The 18,029-nt window shown below is 39.8% G+C and overlaps 1 protein-coding gene across 4 annotated transcripts in view; it reads left to right on the top strand.

Annotated features, from left to right (window-relative positions):
- Asb15 (ankyrin repeat and SOCS box containing 15) overlaps positions 1 to 18,029 on the top strand; it is a 45,487-nt gene that overhangs the window by 20,846 nt on the left and 6,612 nt on the right. For 2 of the 4 annotated variants that reach the window (XM_034519309.2, XM_076913641.1), the window contains exons 2-8: positions 7,775 to 7,883; positions 9,633 to 9,685; positions 9,774 to 9,905; positions 10,271 to 10,429; positions 13,574 to 13,819; positions 15,734 to 15,905; positions 17,455 to 18,025. In XM_034519309.2, the coding sequence (XP_034375200.1) occupies positions 7,777 to 7,883; positions 9,633 to 9,685; positions 9,774 to 9,905; positions 10,271 to 10,429; positions 13,574 to 13,819; positions 15,734 to 15,905; positions 17,455 to 18,025 (1,440 nt within the window). In that variant the 5' untranslated portion in view covers positions 7,775 to 7,776. Of the gene's footprint in view, positions 1 to 6,126; positions 6,244 to 6,275; positions 6,542 to 7,774; positions 7,884 to 9,632; positions 9,686 to 9,773; positions 9,906 to 10,270; positions 10,430 to 13,573; positions 13,820 to 15,733; positions 15,906 to 17,454; positions 18,026 to 18,029 lie in introns of those variants that run through there. The other 2 variants (XM_076913643.1, XM_076913642.1) reach the window with 2 other exon arrangements.

Genomic DNA, 18,029 nt, shown 5'->3' with positions numbered 1-18,029 from the left:
CTCCCTTCTTTTGATGACAGTACAACATTCCACAGTAACATACAGCACATTTTCTTTATACACTCACCTGTTGTTTAACTTTATCTTTGGTTATTGTGAATGATGCCCCAGTGGGCATGAGAGTTCAGACCTCAGATCCTCCAGAAATTCCTAGAAATAGAGTAGATCACCATTTATCTTATTTAAATTTTTTTGAGGAATTCCCATATTGTTCTTAGTATAGTTGTTCCAAAAATAAGACTAGCTATGTGGGATGGCATTTCCAAATTCTCTATACTGTGTGGAGTAAATCACAATGCATATGTATATTGAATTTTCAAGTTATGTACCCGTGGTGGTTTGTGTACCTGAGATGTTCCCCATATTCTTGGGCATCTGACTACTTGGTTTAGACTTTGTGACACTGTTTGGGTAGGATTAGGAAGTGTGGCCTTGTCAGAGGAAGGGTGTCACTGGAGACTGACCTTGAAAATTTTAAATTTAGATCTACTTCTAGTTTGTTCCTACTTTCTGCTTGTGGTTAGAGATGTGAGCTCTCAGCTGTCCCTGCTGCCACACTTTGCTGCCATGATGGTAACAGATTCTTATTCCTTTGGAACCATAAGCCCAAAATAAACCTTTTCTTTTATAAGTTACTGTGATGATTTGTGTATGCTTGGCCTAGGGAGTGGCACTTTTAGGAGGTGTGGTTTTGTTGGAGTAGGTGTGACCTTGTTGGAGTAGGTGTGTCACTGTGGGTGAGGGCTTTAAGATCCTCATTCTAGCTGTCTGGAAGCTAGTCTTCTTCTAGCAGCCTGTAGATGTAGGACTCTCAGCTCCTCCTGCTCCATGCCTGCCTGGATGCTGCCATGCTCTCACCTTGATGATAATGGACTAAACCTCTGAACCTATAAGCAAGCTTCAATTAAATGCTGTGGTTTTAAGAATTGTCTTGGGCATGGTGTCTGTTCACAGCAGTAAAACCCTCGCTGAGACAGTTACCTTGTTCATAGTGTTTTATCACAACAGTAGAAAAATAATACTGAACCCTTAAAGATATACAATTTTACATCTTGTTTTCCTTTGCCTTAATAAAACTGAGGGAGTAAAAAAAAATCAATCTCCTTTTCTTAAAAGCATCTGATTGTATTTTATTAAATGATGATGATTATTGAGTATTCTACTAGGATTCTTCTCATATATTAATTTTAATAGCTTAATTTTATTCTTTTGATTGTGTGTGCATCAGTCTCCTCATTCATTAACATTGGCAGTTTGAGTTGTTTCTAAAGTTTTGGCTGTTTAAATTCATATAAAGATTCTCACATACGTATCTTTTCCTACAACTCTAATCATTTTTAGAAGACAGATGTCTAGATGGAGAGTGATAGAGAAGAAAAAATTTTTAACAGTGATCATTTTCACTTTTAAGGGAAACTAATCCATCTATCAGTCATCCTTCATGTAGGGCTCTTCCCTTTCTTGTGAGCTTGTTTCCTTCCGGAAGTCCTTGTGCGTAGGCACGGAGAACTCTTTTCTACACTCTGAGTCATTCCCTAAATCGAGCATGCTTCCTCCTACCTTTCTGTCACAAATGATTTTGACTTAGAAATTAATGGAGTAGAAAATATCTCCTTCTGCTCTGTGAAACTGGAGATGAACCAAGCTGGTGGACCAGGTCCTGCCAATAGAGAATTTACACAGAAACCAAACATTAATCAGTGAAGTCCCAAAACTGAAAGTGAATTGGGCCCCCTCCCAAAAAAAAAAGGTATGTATGATGCAAAGAAAAGACAAGTTAAATCTATTTTGAGTCTTCATCATCTTAAAGGCAGTTTGACTATGTATTCATTCTTTTAGCCAATTCTTACCAAATTCTCCCTGTACATTAGCCATCACACTAGGATTTATTGTCTTATCTGCCTTTTTATTTCTTTTTCCAAAATATACAGTTATATAACTTTGAGGCAACACAAAAATAATTTTTGTTTTCTAGACTAATGTCTCTCTCTCTCTCTCTCTCTCTCTCTCTCTCTCTCTCTCTCTCTCTCTCTCTGTGTGTGTGTGTGTGTGTGTTTGTGTGTGTGTGTGTTACATGTGCCAGAAGGACACCTTGTGACATTAAGAAACAAAGACACTATTTGGATCTATCAATTTCTTCCCATCATCCATAGACTGTCTTTTATAGAAAAGGCAAATACCATAAAGAAATAATTGTCGGGTATACTGTGTTAATTGTAAACAAGGATTACATGTGACTATGAAATGAAGTCCAGTCCTGACAGGTATTACTTTCTCTATTAACTCTTAGGACTTGTGAACTCTGTTGCTCAAATCAGGGATTAAAACCATGTATCTAGTTTGCTACTTAGCACTAAGGGACTCTGAGAAAATAACAGTGCATGACCACTAGTAAGCATCAAAGTCATAAAAATATTTTATTCTGTTGTGTTCTTAAAAGTAAAAATACAAACCACACAGTGCAGATAAATAAAGATAAACAGCATTTAAAATAATTATAATAACCTTTTTTAAGAAAACCAAAAATTGGAAAATGTTTCTACTTAACTCTTTTGTCTTTTTTTCTGGGAGAGTAAATACCCATGCTTGTCTCTGGGATGCCAGGAATCCAACTCACCAATCAGGAAACCCCTCTGTGAACTAGGCTCAACATTCCACACAGAGGACACATCTGCACTTCCTTTGGAAACCCAGGGTCTGAGTATGGACTACACTTGCATAAAAGAAAGACAACGTAATTTGTTTTAGTCCTTTTTTACTTCCCATGTTATTTCATCCTGTGACCATCTGTCACCTTGCCACTCGTGCCCCTCCTGAAACTCTTTCTAGAAATCCTGGCTCTATAGTGGAGACCAACATGGTGCCACAGACATTTTACTTCTGGTTCGTTTGCCTGTTTGCTTGTTTTGAAATGATCTCTGCTATGTAGATCAGGCTGACCTCAGACCCTGGTGCATCTGTCATCTATATGCTACCCAGGAGTAGAGGACTATGCCACAGTGTCCAGCAGCTAATGGCATTTTAAAAAGGATACTGGAAAGGGGGACAATGTGCCCTAATGAACAGACTCTCCCACTAATGAGAAGAATGATTTTGATTGACAGGTGCTGAGGGCAGTATATTTATGGCCAGAGCACTTCCTTGCATAGTGGAAGCAACTGTCCACTCAGCTGTTCTCAGCCCACCCTGGTTATTGACTGATGGTTTTTGCTTCATTATGCCCAAGACAGAGTAATGGCAGGTGAAACAACAAACTCGAATGTAATCAGGAGTGAACCTACAAAATAGTTCATGAAAAATGTGACTGCTTTTAATCCTTGTTTTGGGAAAAGGGAAAGCCGTGACTTCATAACAGAGAAGATAGCATAGTTCGAGGAATGCTCTGAGGGGTATCTCGAACCTACCAACAGCCTTGACAGGAAGCTATCAGTTCAAATGGGAGACAGTTTAGAGAATCTGATGCAAGGAGACACCCTGGCCTGGTAATCTCTCCTTCATTGTGCCTTGCAACACCATCCCCACCTCCTGACGACTTCAGTCAGGCACCAACTGGTGTGCTGATCCTGTTTTTTGGACAGTGATGTTTTGACTCCAAAACAAAAAGTACGGAATGAAGACAAGCTTAGGAAACCTCAGACCACCCTATGTAACATAAAACCTCCCTGTGCAGAGCCAAAGCAAATGATTTACATGCCTTTGGAAGCTGGTGTTTATTTTTGGAAGTTATTGTCACTGAGAGCCGACTGTCAAGAACAGGATCAAAGTGTTTTCTGTTCAAAATAACAGACTGTAGCCTCTGAAAGGCCTTGGGACAGTGCATTTCTCCTCACTCTCCTTGGGCTCTCTTATCAGCTGTGATAACAGATAAGGCTCAACTTCCACTCATAATGCTTACAACACACAGTTAGAATAAAGATCTAGAAACAAGTGTGTATGCAAAGTGCTTTGCAAGGTTATTGAGACAAAGCTAGCCCTCCATAATTTATGGCTATGGTACTAGCCCCATCCTAGTTATTTCCAAACATATTCTATAGTTTGTGGAGTCACCAGACTTCTTTTTCTCCACATCTAAACTTGGGATGTAACTCAGCCCATCTGTAAAACAAATTGATAACCACTTAAATCTTAACTAAACATTTGGGACTTAGCATTTAGAAATATGGAATTCAGCTGTTTTGTTTTTTTTTTTTTTTGAAACAGTATCTAAAACATAAAAGAGCTTCAGCATGTTCAATGAGTTAAATTTATGTTCAAGGTTGGCATATGCTTTCAGAGAAAGAATCCATAATTTGCCATTAACTGTGTTCCTACCCTTAGCAAGGTTAACAAGTATTGTAAATGAAATCAATTCACATAAAATTCTCCTGCTATTGAGGCTGGGAAACTGATCAGTAGGCAGTCGGTGCCTGCAGTGCAAGTGTAAGGACCTGAATTCAGATCCCCAGCACCCATACACAACACCAAGCATGGTGATGAACATCTGCAACCTCAATGCTGAAGAGGAAAGAGGCATCTGGATCCTGGGAGCTCACTAGCCAGCTAGTCTGTCAGAAACTGTGAGCTCCAGGTTCAGTGAGAGGGTTTCTCTCAAAAATAATGTGAGAGCCATTAAGGAAGATACTCTTTACTTTGACTGTTGGCCTACACACACACACACACACACACACACACACACACACACACACACATGGTGGGGCAGGGAGACACAGAAACCTCCAAAACAATGTTAAGTGCTCTACAGCACACTTCTCTTAATAGAGGGCTAAGTAATTTCTCTAGACTGAGAAGAAACATATTTGATTTCAAAATGCCATTGGGCTTTTCTTCCTATCCTCGAGTAGCTCTTTCTTTAATAATTTCCAATTGATCTATCATCCTAGTCATTTCAAATTTTCATTACAGATCAGTCACTCACTATCTACCTTTTTCATCTTCCTCATTTGTCCTCATACCTCTGGACCATTCCAATGACACCCCTTTATGGCCATTCTGATGCCTGACTGCACTTACATTGAACTTACAGTCATCTAAACTGTCAGTTCTTCTGGAGACAGCCTGTAGGGTGGGGCTGTTCTGTCATGCTTTCCCATGATTTTACCATGATTTTTATTATGGATATAAAACATCTAAGACTACTGATAACATTCTCCTTTTTTTGTTAGTTTGTTTGTTGGTTGGTTGGTTTTTGAAACAGGGCTTCTCTGTGTAACAGTTCTGGCTGTCCTGGAACTCACATAGACTGCCTGCCTCTGCCTCCCAAGTGTTGGGACTAAAGATGTGGGCCACCATATCCGGCTGATAACATCCCTCTTAACGACAGTTAAAACACTTTTGAAAATGTTAGGGACCTGTTTCACAGACCAACTCTAGCCTCTAAGGAGCAAGCAGTGTTTCGTGCCCTGGTTGCCCACATTTCGATCAGGGTTACATCTCAACTGGGTATTTGAACAGGTGAGAGGCTTTTTGTTCCGTACTAATTCCATAACCATGCCAGCCCCATGTCTGCAGTCACATCAGCAAGAAAGGCCGCAGTGCTTAAGGTTAACTGTATCATCTAATTGTGTTATATGAAGAACTCAGTGAATACTTGTTTAAAAAAAAAAAAATGTGTCAAGAACTTTTCCTGTCACTGAAGAGAGAAGTCATTTGCCACTTTGGAGAATAGATAAATCAGGGGTGGGGGGATATATATATATATATATATATATATATATATATATATAACCACTATAAAAAAAAGTGTGGCCAAGGGTGGGGTTTAGTACTGCCTTGCCTTGTAAAGCCCTGGGTCCTCAGCACTGCAAGAGAGAGTGGTTTGTTCCCTCTCAGGAAAGCAATAGTTCAATGAGAAGAAAAACTCAACTATGTGAAGAATTTGCAAAGCAAATATGGAATGCATGTAAATTCAAATGGCAGGAAAATGTCACATAAGAAGAGATATTCACAGAAAAAGGACGAGAGAGGAAGCAGAGAATTCCAATAAGAACTGCTGTAGGAGGAAGCCTCCTGTGCCAGGCTTGAGGCAGTGGGGACCAGGGTGCAGAGCAGCCAAGACGGTCTTCTGAAGAAAGCAGCAGATGTAAAAACACAGAACAGAGGGAAACGGAGCCAGATCCAGAGTCGGTTGTCAGTTTGTTCCGTTGGAAGAAGACCTGCATTCCTGAGAGAAATGGTCAGTTGTAAGAACAAGGAAGAGCTAGATATTCCTGACCCACTTAACATCTCCTTCACTCACTAGTCAAGGTACATGTGGGGACCCCCGATCGGGCCGACATTCTTCTCCAGACACTGAGGTTGCACCCTAGTTCTCTGATCTTGTGGATTTACAGTCGATGGTCAAAAGGCAATGGGCCAGTTTATACTAAATTAATATGCAGCATTTGAATCTATTTGGTGAAGATGATCCCAGACATACACATTGGCCTGCGAGGAGACAATTACGTCCGCGTTCGGGAGCATGCTCAGTAGATCGTGGAGCTATCTCACCTCTTTCTCGTAGCAGCTCCCCTCTTGGTCTTGTTCCAAAACAGCCGCAAGACTGGTAAGGCTGCTTATCCACACAGTATTTTTGTTGTCGTTGTTTTGTTTACTTTGATGTTTTGAGACAAGGTCTCATCATTGCAGCTCAAGGTGGCCTGAAACTTGTGAACTGCCTATCTCAGCCGCCTGAGTGCTGGTACTACAAAGGGAACACCACCAAACAAGGCTCGTTACAGCAAAATGAACAAAATCCTCACAGTGTTATAGTCTCCGTGTAGTCTGTCCTGAGATTGGGAACCTTGGCTATCCTCATATTTAGATCTGTCATTCAAGATTATCTGACCTTGAAAACTGAGAAGATGCACACACAGCGCAGGTCAACTGTGCTCAACTGGAAATTGCTTGCAGACCTTGCTTCTGTTTCTCCCCTTAAAAAGGCTCAGAGCTGTGTCAAATGTCAAAAGGAATGCATTGGGCTTGGCAGAACTGCTAACTAATGATAATTTCATATTGCTCAGTCACCTCACTGTAGGACTATTTTCAGCTTCTGTACTTACTAAATTTCCTGCCTATCATCAAAGGAGCTGACATAACATTAAAGAGGGATATTTACTTTTATAATTATATATATATATATATACATATATATAATTTTATAATTATATATGTAATATATATAATTTATATATATATAATTTAAAGGCACTTATTTTCATTTTGTATAGTATCCTCAGGGGATACAGGCTGGTCAAAAGCATTGGCTTGTGATGGGTGGACAAAAATGGTCAGAAGAATTAATAGGCATCTACAGAAGCATTAGTCCCGGTATAACAGATGCTAAGATGATTCTCACCTCAAATGTGCCAGTGATGCTCTGAGAGCAGCAGACCTGACATCTGAGGACTGTAGACAAAAGTGTCTGTGCTGACTGATCCCCTTTGCTACGTTGAGCTCTAAGGTTCTAATGTGCTATGTAAAAGAATGAGTCTGAGCGTATCCATTGGATACTAGCATGATGAAAGACCACGGGCCCTTCTGAAGACAGTACTGAAAAGTCCAAGTTAGAAAACGTAGACACTCAAACGGCAGGTAATTCAAGTTTCGACAGAACCTCTGAAGTTAATAGGATGGAGTTTCCATCTACGTGGGTTAAGATCTTAGGTTTTTATGTGTATTTACCAAGAGAAGGTAGATATATTTTGTTTTCTCATTTTGCATTTGTTATGTTAACTGCACCTATTGTTCTGAATCTTTGTTGAGACTAAGAAATCACCTCTTTCGAAATTATTTGCAGATATGGATACTAATGATGATCCCAATGATGACCATCTTGCAAGTTATGACATTCAGCTCTGTATTCAGGAATCCATTGAAGCGAGGCAGGCTGTGTTCCATCCTGAAAGGTAGTGTTCTAACCAACTACTCTCAACAAATTTCTTTATGGTAGTCAATTGCTGTGAGACTCAGTCCTCCTCTATAAAAATGCTTACTTCTCCCATGACACACGTACTCTTTTTCTGCTGTGATGCCTAACAACTTTAAAATGTCAACTTTGCAGCTATTTTAATAAATAATCTGTTCTACAAATATGGATCTCATGTAGAAAATGGAGATTTCTTAAGTGGGCAATCCATAGCTGAATTTGTTTGGAGATTGCCTATAATCTAAATTAATGTGGACATAAGAATTAACAATGAGTAGAGTTTTACCACATTTGTGAGAACAGTGTAAAATAGACAGAGGTATGTAAGTATGCTAGTTGCCACCTTGTCAGCTAACCCTTGTAAGTAGACACATTAAGACATACATAAAATTGATGTTGCAAGCATAGTAACAATAGAATCTAAAACTGCAAAAATAAGTGCCTGCTATATATGACACATAATGAAAAATTAGGTCTTGGCTAACCTTTATATTCTATTATCATGTTTAGAATTTTATAGTCTGGAACTTACTAGTGCTTATAAGTATACTCATTGCTATGAAATTATTGCTTTTGAGCTATACGTGAAGTGTGTGTGTGTGCTGTGTGTCTGTGCTGTGTGTGTGTGCTCTGTGTGTGTGTGTGTGTGTGTGTGCTGTGTGTGTGTCTTTTCATACACTCATGAGCACAGTTGCGCAGAGGCCAATACTGAGTGGCTTCCTCTTACCTTTCTCTTTAAAACGGAACCTCTCACTGTATCTGGCATTTAGTTAGACTGCCTAGCTGGTCAAACCCCAGGCATCGTCTTGTCTCCACCTGGGATTACAGGTGTGGGCTGGTGATCTGAAGTCAGGTCCTTATGCCTGTGCAGCAGGCACTTTACTGGCTAGCTATCTTTCCAACTCTTCTACTCTTGAATGTTTGGAAGTGAACGTGAAACTAGATCATATAAATCTTTTAACTTTTAAAAAAGTACATGTTACATAAAATGTATGGTCTTTAAACTTTTTCATAGTGTTGAAACCTCAGACAGATTTTTTGACTCTGAGAGCTCCCCACAAGGCATTCAGAAACCTGTAATGTTAGCAGATACTTCTGCTTAATAGAGCTAATACCTTTGTTATGGAGTTCCTGTTTCCGTTTAAGAAGCAATGTGCCACATAATTGCCCTATGACCTTAACTCCTGGCTGACGGGCCACTGAACGGGAGGATGTTCAGTAAATGTTCTGCCTGTTAATCAATTGGTTAAATATTTCTAACATGCGCATGGGCCACAAACTTCCAGTGTCTCTCAGCAATTGCTAAAAGCCAGGTAACATTTATTGAGAACATAGTTTTGAAAGTAGGAGGAGTCTTCTTATTTAACCCAACTCAGAAGAAGAAAATGACAGCCAGAAAAACTAACACACTTTCCCAGAGCCATGAAGTCAGGCCATGACCTGCACCCAACCCCTTGACTCTGACTCCAGTCATTTATCCCATTTCTATTACTTAGAGAGCCCCCACCCCACCCCAAACTGCTTAATCCTGTACTTAGCTCTCTTTACTAGTGTACTCTCTGTCTGGCTCTGGAGAAATTTTCAAGTGGAGATCAGCTAGCTATATGATCTTCTTGAAAATTGATATTATTACAGATATGTTTATAAAACCTAAAGTTTATAAATACAGATCCCCAAAATACATCACTAGGACAAATAAGACTTGATTGTTTTTCTTTTTCTTTGCTAGGTTGGTACAACTAAGTGATCAAAACAGAAAGGTTGTGGAGGCCATAAGGCAAGGTGAGTGGGCATGCGTGCTACATGGGGGTGGAACTGAGCATTCACCTTGTCAGGGCCGGTGTATAATCTGTCCACACACTTTGTATAGGTCACATTTTTGAGCTCCAGGAGTATGTGAAACATAAACATGCACTGGAAGAAGCGGATGAGAAAGGATGGTTCCCGTTGCATGAGGCTGTAGTTCAACCCATCCAACAGATACTTGAGACTGTTCTGGATGGTAAGTAAACATGCAAAAGCTACAGCAACAACGTAGACATTGTAGTTGTACCAACAGAACATAACAAGCAAAAAAACAAAAGGCAGAGTGAAAGATTAGCACAGTTTACGGCCTCTGCAATTGCACTTTTGCATCTGTTCACTTAAGAATGCTATCTAAGAGGGCAGAAAGTTACTGTCAGCATGTGTGATTGATAAAAGTATGTCATAGGTCACAAAGTTAGTTTATTGTATCTTCTCTTATCATTTATCATTACTTATTTTAATCAATATTATGTGTATAATATTAGGTGATTCTTATTTATATAAAAATCACATAGGCAGATGTGGTTTTTAACTTCTCAACAAAATGCTTTCACGTCTCAGCCTCCTATAAGACACTCTGGGAATTCAAGACCTTTGATGGAGAAACACCCTTGACTCTGGCAGTCAAAGCTGGTCTGGTGGAAAATGTCAAGACGTTGCTAGAGAAAGGGGTCTGGCCCAACACCAAAAATGACAAAGGAGAAACGCCTCTTCTGATTGGTAAATGATTTTTTTTTTCTAGAATTTTGATAATTTGAAACAAATATAAATATTTAATAACTTTTATAGAAATCACTGAGCAATGGCTAAAATTTTGCCTTAATGCCTTCCTTTCCGAAATCTTTCTACGCTCACAGCCATATGTCATCTGCCTATCAATTTCACTATCCTGTCCCATAAAAAGCACCATGAAAGGCGGCCACATAGTTTAACTCTTAGTGTAGAGAAAACCAGGAGGACTCTAAATTAGTTCAGTGATACCATAGGTGTCAAGTCTAAAGGAATACCCTTGGGATAGGGTCAAACTGAAAGGGAGAGTTGTGTGTGCATGATGCTGCCAGAGAACATGCTAGAGAGGAGAGGACAAAAAGAGGGACATCAGTTCTCCATCAGAACAGTCAAACGAGACTGAAGAGAATAGGGGATGCTGTGGACAATAGGAACTGGGCCCCTGTAAGAGCTTGCAGCAGTAGCACTATGCAGAAAGGATGGCATTGAAACTTGCTGTGCATCAGCTTCTCAGTCTTCATCCCCACTAATGTTGAATAAGAAGTAGATGACTAGCCAGGCAGTGGTGGTCCGTGCCATTTAATCCCAGCACTCAGGAAGCAGAGGCAGGCAGACATCTGAGTTTGAGGCCAGGCTGGTCTACAGCACAAGAGAGCAGGACAACACAGAGAAACCATGTCTTCAAAAACAAAAACAAAACAAAACAAAAAAACCCAACAAGAACAAGAAAAAGAATCTGATGACTGAAGAAGAAACAGGTGAGACTGACCATGTATGACCCAAGATAACACTGGCTTTTCTAAGGGACACGTGGATGGGATAAGAATTTAGGGTTTGGTACTTGAGATCAGTGGACTTATATCTTGCCTGTGAAACCATGATAAGGGGCTTTACATGCTCACGTGTGATAGTTCCTCAAGAAAAGAGAAGTCATATTAAGCCAGATGCTTTGCTGGACATTTTAAATCTAATGACATTGATTACTCTTTTTGCTTAAAATTTGTAGAAGAGCTAGATAAACATAGTAGAATTAAAGTAAATGCTACAATGAAGGTACATCCTGAAAGTAAATTAAAGAATTTTTTTAATTCTTTAATCTGCAATCGCATCTGCAAAACCTCAGAGATTTAATTTCCTGAACTGTTGTGAGAAATATAGAGTCAGCATCAATAAAACTTTTCCGAGAAAATGGATTGCACATGTGAGCTTATCAGCTTTGCTCTTGGGCTACTTTGAAGTTTGTTGCTCATGGATCATTAACACGCAAAGGAAAGCTAAGAGTGGGGGGATGGTCCTTTCTCTATGTAATTACATTTTTAATGTTTTTCTTGACTTACTCCTTCATCTTTGTGTCTATTCATGAAGTATGCTCAGATGGCAAAAATAAAATAGCCTTAAATCCACCCAGGACCCTTCATTGTGCTCAGCCATCTGGCTCTGACTTGCAGCATTTGATGTAATACAGTAGTGTTAGTATTCCTTGATGAGTAGTAAAGTAACAGATTGGTGGCGATCTGACACTTACTATGGTTTTTGCCCTTGGATGGACTCTGTGTTCACCAAGGAGATGTGGTGTCACCTTTCCTCTGCTGGATCACCATGCTCACCCTAGTCAGCAGAGCTGGGTGTGGAAGAAGCTCTGAGAACTGTTTGTCCTGGGGTCTCAGATCCGTTCTCCATGACTCTCCACATTCACACATCAGTTCATGTCACTTCTGACAGTTTACCTCACGAAATCCAAGCGCACCCTCTTTGACTCATTCTTCTTTCACTTTCTCAGTCCTTACCCAGAAGTCTCAGGAACTCCCTTCTCTGTGCATTTTTTGAGTCAGAAAAATCAGTTGGAGGTGCTATGTAAATTACTAATGAAACACATGAATTCAGAAAAAGGAAGAAAATGACAAAGTAGAAACAAAAAGGGCAAGTCAGCAAGTCACAGCTTTCCAAAGATATTTTAAATAATACTAATTCTAATGAAAAACAATTCTAACTAAAAATCTGAATATGTAAACCATATAACTTCTCTAATAAAGCAATTGAAATCTGATTTTCAATTTCAATAGAATTTATATATAAATACTCACAGATAAAAGAGTATGATACAACTATACATAAGCTCATATTTTATTATTAACTATATTAAACTAATAATGTGCCTTATGGATTTAATTACTTCACTTGGTTACTAGTTTAGACAGTCTTTACAGGTTATCTGCAATGAGTGAGTCTCCACAATTGGAATTATTATTTCTATGGAAAAGACATCCTCCCAAAGAAGTAAATAAGAAGGGAAGATATAAATTTTAAGAAGTTACTTTATTTGAAGATTCCCTGCATACACTGTTTTCATGAAGGTTAACCATGCTCCTAGCATCTTCCAGCATATGATGGTGCCATCATAAAGGGAAGAGACCCCATATCATGAGATTTTCACCAAAAATTTAAAAATCTGAAACAATAGAAATAAGATAAAATCAAATGCATCTTCTTGTCAATGACAGCAGTTAGGATGAGGTAATGCACCTCAGAACCACAGTGGCAGGTAAGGATTTCAGGAAGAAGTGTTTATCAGCACATAGTTTAAGAGGAAGAGATGCCTCCCTCTCCTGAGGTAGGGTCCAGTTCTTCCCCTGTTCCTTGTCTGAAGTAAAATTTGCTGATGAATACTATCTTTGATAGGGAAAAATGCTTGCTTGTTTTAATGGGGAAGAAACCTGATAAATATTTATTTATGGAGGACCAGCATTCTAGAAGTAATACCAACCAATACTAAGAATAATTTATTATGCTCATATTTTATACTGGGTACTATACAAAATGGTAAACATACATTATTTAATTTGTACAACATACATAGTATGTTCCCATGGGGGGGGGGGAAGAGATTGAAATTTGAAATGAGTACACATAAAAGTCTATCTTGGTGATAAATATTTTTCATGAAATTCTTACCCTCTCTGAGTCCTGAAGACTCATACTGCACAAATAGAAATGTCGGCATGAGAAAGCAGAAGCACATGAGAAATAGAAGAAATAAAATGGCTTCTACTGATTTTGATATTAGCTTAAATAAATTAGTTCCATATAAAGTCCTCATGCTGATAAGACAACTTCCTGTTAATCTTCCTGTTCAAGCTATAAAGAAGGGCTCCTATGACATGGTCTCTGCACTGATTAAGTACAACACCAGCCTTGACCAGCCCTGCATCAAACGATGGTCAGCAATGCACGAAGCAGCTAAGCAAGGTCGCAAAGATATTATCACTCTGCTACTGAATCACAGAGGCAATGTCCACCTGAGAGATGGATTTGGAGTCACACCCTTAGGAGTCGCTGCGGAGTATGGCCATTGTGATGTGTTAGAACATCTTATTCACAAAGGTATGTGAAGTGAATTACTCTGTCCTGCTCTCAGACTCTCTTCCTTTCTCACGGGCTCCTCCTTCTCTCCTGAGTACAAATGGGTAGGGCTTTATCCTAGCCCCTCATTAAGCCCCTATTCCACTACTTGACCTCTATTCATTATGACCAGCAGAGATCTGCAAGACCAGCTCTGATTGCTTTCTCTAGAGGCAGCCTAGTTTCTAGAGACCAAAAGGTTGGATTTATCTCTAAATCTTCTATCACTTTCTTTCCCAAAGCCAACTGGTTGCAAAGTACCAAAGTCTGTGGTATCTCCATGCTCCCATACGCCTGCCTTCTTGGTCACGTCCTTCCCATCTTTCCTGAACCAGTGTGATCATTTGCTAACTATTCTCCAGATTTCCATTCTTCCTGTCAGGGAATCCATACTATGTACTACAACTTAGTGCCTCTTGCTCAAGTGCAACATCAATAATGTATTCTATTCGAAACACCACTGCAACTGCTTTTGATAATTGGAATTGTTTTTCCAGGCTTATGCTTCACTACTCCAATCCTGCATATCCCACTCCAGGCAAAATAGAATATGGGTGTTCTCTCTGCGTCAATTTAGGTCAGATCCTTGCTCCTATTTGTCGGCTCCTTGCTGGCAGGTCCAGGTGAGAGGAGAGAGATCCTGGTCCAGCCAGGTCTCTCTGGGGCTGAGCAAGATGGTGAGTGTCGATGGCCCAAAAGAAAAACACCAGGCCAGGAGTCTTGTCAAAGCAGGAACTAAACTTTATTTAGTTTAGTTATATCAGCCTCTCGATTATATAAACTCAGAGCATAAGGAGGGGGACTTTTGGTGGGGTGAAATGACATAGGGGGTGGGGAAGGGTGACAGAGAATATGGAGTGACTGACAGGGCCAATGGGAAAGCTTTACATCAGTAACAGAAGATCAGAGGCAGGGCCAAACAGGTCTTGCTGAGTCACCCGGGTATGGAAGTGATTGAGACAGGTCTCAAAACCTGAGCCAGTCTTAGACTCTCCCACAAGGCCGAAGAAACTAGAGCCAAGCTTGGATTTGTCCTCAAGGCCTGAACCAGGGCCAAAATGGGGCCCAACATCCATTTATGAGTCTCTCAAGACATTCTCATAAAACCTTTCCCATCTCTAACAGATGGTGTCATTCCCTGCCCCTCAGACCTCAGTTGTTCCAGCTGTACAGCCAGGAAGCAAGAAACTCAACTCCTAACTGCTAGCTCCTAGCTCCACCTACTCTATGAGACCCTTGTCTACTTGCATGCCCAAGCCCCAGACTGCTCATCCATAAGTGAACCACGCAATCCCCAAAGAATCTTATATGGGTGAAAATTAGCATTTTTGTGCTTCCTAATGTAACTTCACTGAATTATCACATAATCCATGGGGAATGAGCTACATTAGTTTACAGAGAAAGAAACAAAGACACATAAAAACCCTATCCCAATTCATGGAGTGTAGGCAGCAGGTCCATCATCAAAAATGACTCTCTTTCCTTTATGGTGTATGTTCTACTAAAGCTGTCACTGCAGCTGGCTACACTGTATGTTCTCTAGTTACCTCTCCATTTGTTGTTTAAGTTCCTTTGTTCAGGTTTATTTATCTTAGAGCCACACACAATATTTTCTCCCTGTAGGTATCCATAACTATTTTTCTGAACTGAAAGAATGCTACTTGTTATCATCAAAGTAAAAAGTCTCATGATTATATTTTTCGAAGCGCAACTGTCTTATTTTCCCTCATGTTTTTGTGACTCCCTCTCCTTGAAAGTTTAATGTAATGAACCATGTTACCTAGCTGTTATTGAACAGTTAGGCTTTTATCAGAAAGAAAAAAAAAATGACAGACTACTTTAACAGACTATCTTAACACTGCCCAGCCATCTAAGCCACGTACTTTACACTGCCAGGTGGTGATGTGTTTGCTTTGGCGGATGATGGGGCATCTGTGCTATTCGAGGCAGCAGGAGGTGGAAACCCTGACTGCATCTCCCTCTTGCTGAAATATGGAGGAAGTGGCAATGTGCCCAACAGAGCCGGGCATCTTCCCATACACCGAGCGGCCTATGAGGGGCATTATCTGTAAGTAAGATATTGAGGCGAACTCTTTAAGTTAAAAAGAGAAAACCACTAAGGCATATGCACAGTACAATCTCTTGTTATATGATACTCCCCAAATCTCAAGGGAAATATCCACACTTTTTTTTTTATTTCAATGCTTGGAAATGATTTCATAGCTTTCCCCCTTTCATTCTATACTCTTGACCTTCACAGAATACATTTATAGTATTCTTTTAATAAAATGTATTTCTTGTAGAGGAATAAAGTTGTAATGGAGAAATCTTCACCAACTGGCATTTCTGTATTTTTTTTTTTTTTTTAAAAATGTTCAACAAATAACTCCAAAGTCTCTGAACATTTTGCCATTGACCGAGGATTAGAATTTGTAATGATACTGTATTGTACTTCAGTTACGTCCTAGCATTGCAGGATGCATATAATACTATAATGGTGAATATATTCTTAAATAGAAAAGATTCATTGTAACTCAGATTGAGAGGAATTTTCAACTGTAAAATGTTATAGGCAGCACAGTAATAGAAGCCTAGAATCACAACATTAAACTATCCACTAAGAAAAGATGGTTTTAAGAATTAAAAGTACATCACAAGTTCAAAACCTTTGAGACAGCTTGGCTTTATTATTTTAGTAGCCACACTGGCCAAGTTAAGGGACTAGTGACGCATAATTGATGCGAAGTGACATGTTGTTAAAGTTTACCTGGATTTACTCCCAGCGTTCATAAATTCACACATGATAGCTCTGAATTAGGCACAGGAGATCAAATTATCCTTGGTTTGTGGCTCTCCTGAGTGTCTACATGGTTAGTGAAGTGTGAAATTCACAAGCATTCATCACATGTATTTAGAAACATGAGCTAGGAACAGTTATGTCATCTGGATGGATACAAGTTGGATAGAATGCCGAAGATTCTGCTTTTCACTAAGAATTCATTGTGAGCCGTATAGCAGACAGGATGTGCATGGGTAGTGTCAATAGGTGACTTAAGAATCGAGGAAATAGAAAGAATTAATAAGAATCAAAAGATTAGAACTCCATCCCTTCCTTCCACATGGAACATAGGACCTTGGACAAGTCTTGTTCTTCCTTAAGCCTTCATGTTACTCATCTTTAAATAAAAGGGTTTTGTTTGTGCCATGCAAGTCATTTGCCAAGATTGCATGGTTTCTAGTGGTCAACAGTGTGCGTCTATGCCATGGCTCTTCGGCAATTTTGCAGTCAAATCTATTGATTTACAAACTTTATTGTCAAGAAGAAGAACTGTGGGGAGAGCCCTGAGGACTCAAACCTAGAGCCAAACATGGAAGATCCAGGATGTTCCTTGGGAATTTTTAAGATGGGGGAAACTAAATTGAAACTCAACTAAATTCTGTTAGATTAAACAGGAGTCTCTTGACTCGCAAAGGTTAAATGAGTCTCACAAAGTTATGTAGGGGAAATATGGAAAACTAAACAAAGTGAATTCACTTGTCTGGTGAGAATGTATTATTTAGTTATTTGATTTTCTTTATGCAATGGGGGTATTTAAGGAGTTTCTTTTCCCCTCTAGTGCTCTGAAATATCTTATCCCGGTAACATCCAAACATGCAATTCAGAAAAGCGGCCTAACTCCAATTCACTCAGCAGCAGATGGACAAAATGCCCAGTGCCTCGAACTGCTCATTGATAATGGTTTTGATGTCAATGCCCTGCTTGCCGACCACATTTCCCAGAGCTACGATGATGAGAGAAAGACTGCGCTGTATTTTGCCGTCTCTAATAATGATATCCATTGCACAGAAATCCTTCTGGCTGCAGGTGCAGACCCCAACTTAGATCCTCTCAACTGTCTTCTTGTGGCAGTGAGAGCCAATAGGCATGAAATCGTCCGGCTGCTTCTCTCCTATGGGGCGGACGTCAACTGTTATTTTATGCGTGTGAATGACACTCGCTTCCCCAGTGCCATTCAGTACGCCCTAAATGATGAGCTTATGCTGAGGCTCCTGCTAAATAATGGTTACCAAGTGGAGCTGTGTTTTGACTGCATGCACGGAGACATCTTTGGCAATTCATTTGTGTGGTCAGAGACAGAGGAGGAGGGACTGCCAGGATGGACATCTTGCGTAATAAAAGATAATCCGGTGA

The sequence above is a fragment of the Arvicanthis niloticus genome, chromosome 15 (genome assembly GCF_011762505.2).
Source record: "Arvicanthis niloticus isolate mArvNil1 chromosome 15, mArvNil1.pat.X, whole genome shotgun sequence".
NCBI classification, from domain to species: domain Eukaryota; kingdom Metazoa; phylum Chordata; class Mammalia; order Rodentia; family Muridae; genus Arvicanthis; species Arvicanthis niloticus.
This window is presented reverse-complemented; position numbering and strand designations above follow the sequence as displayed.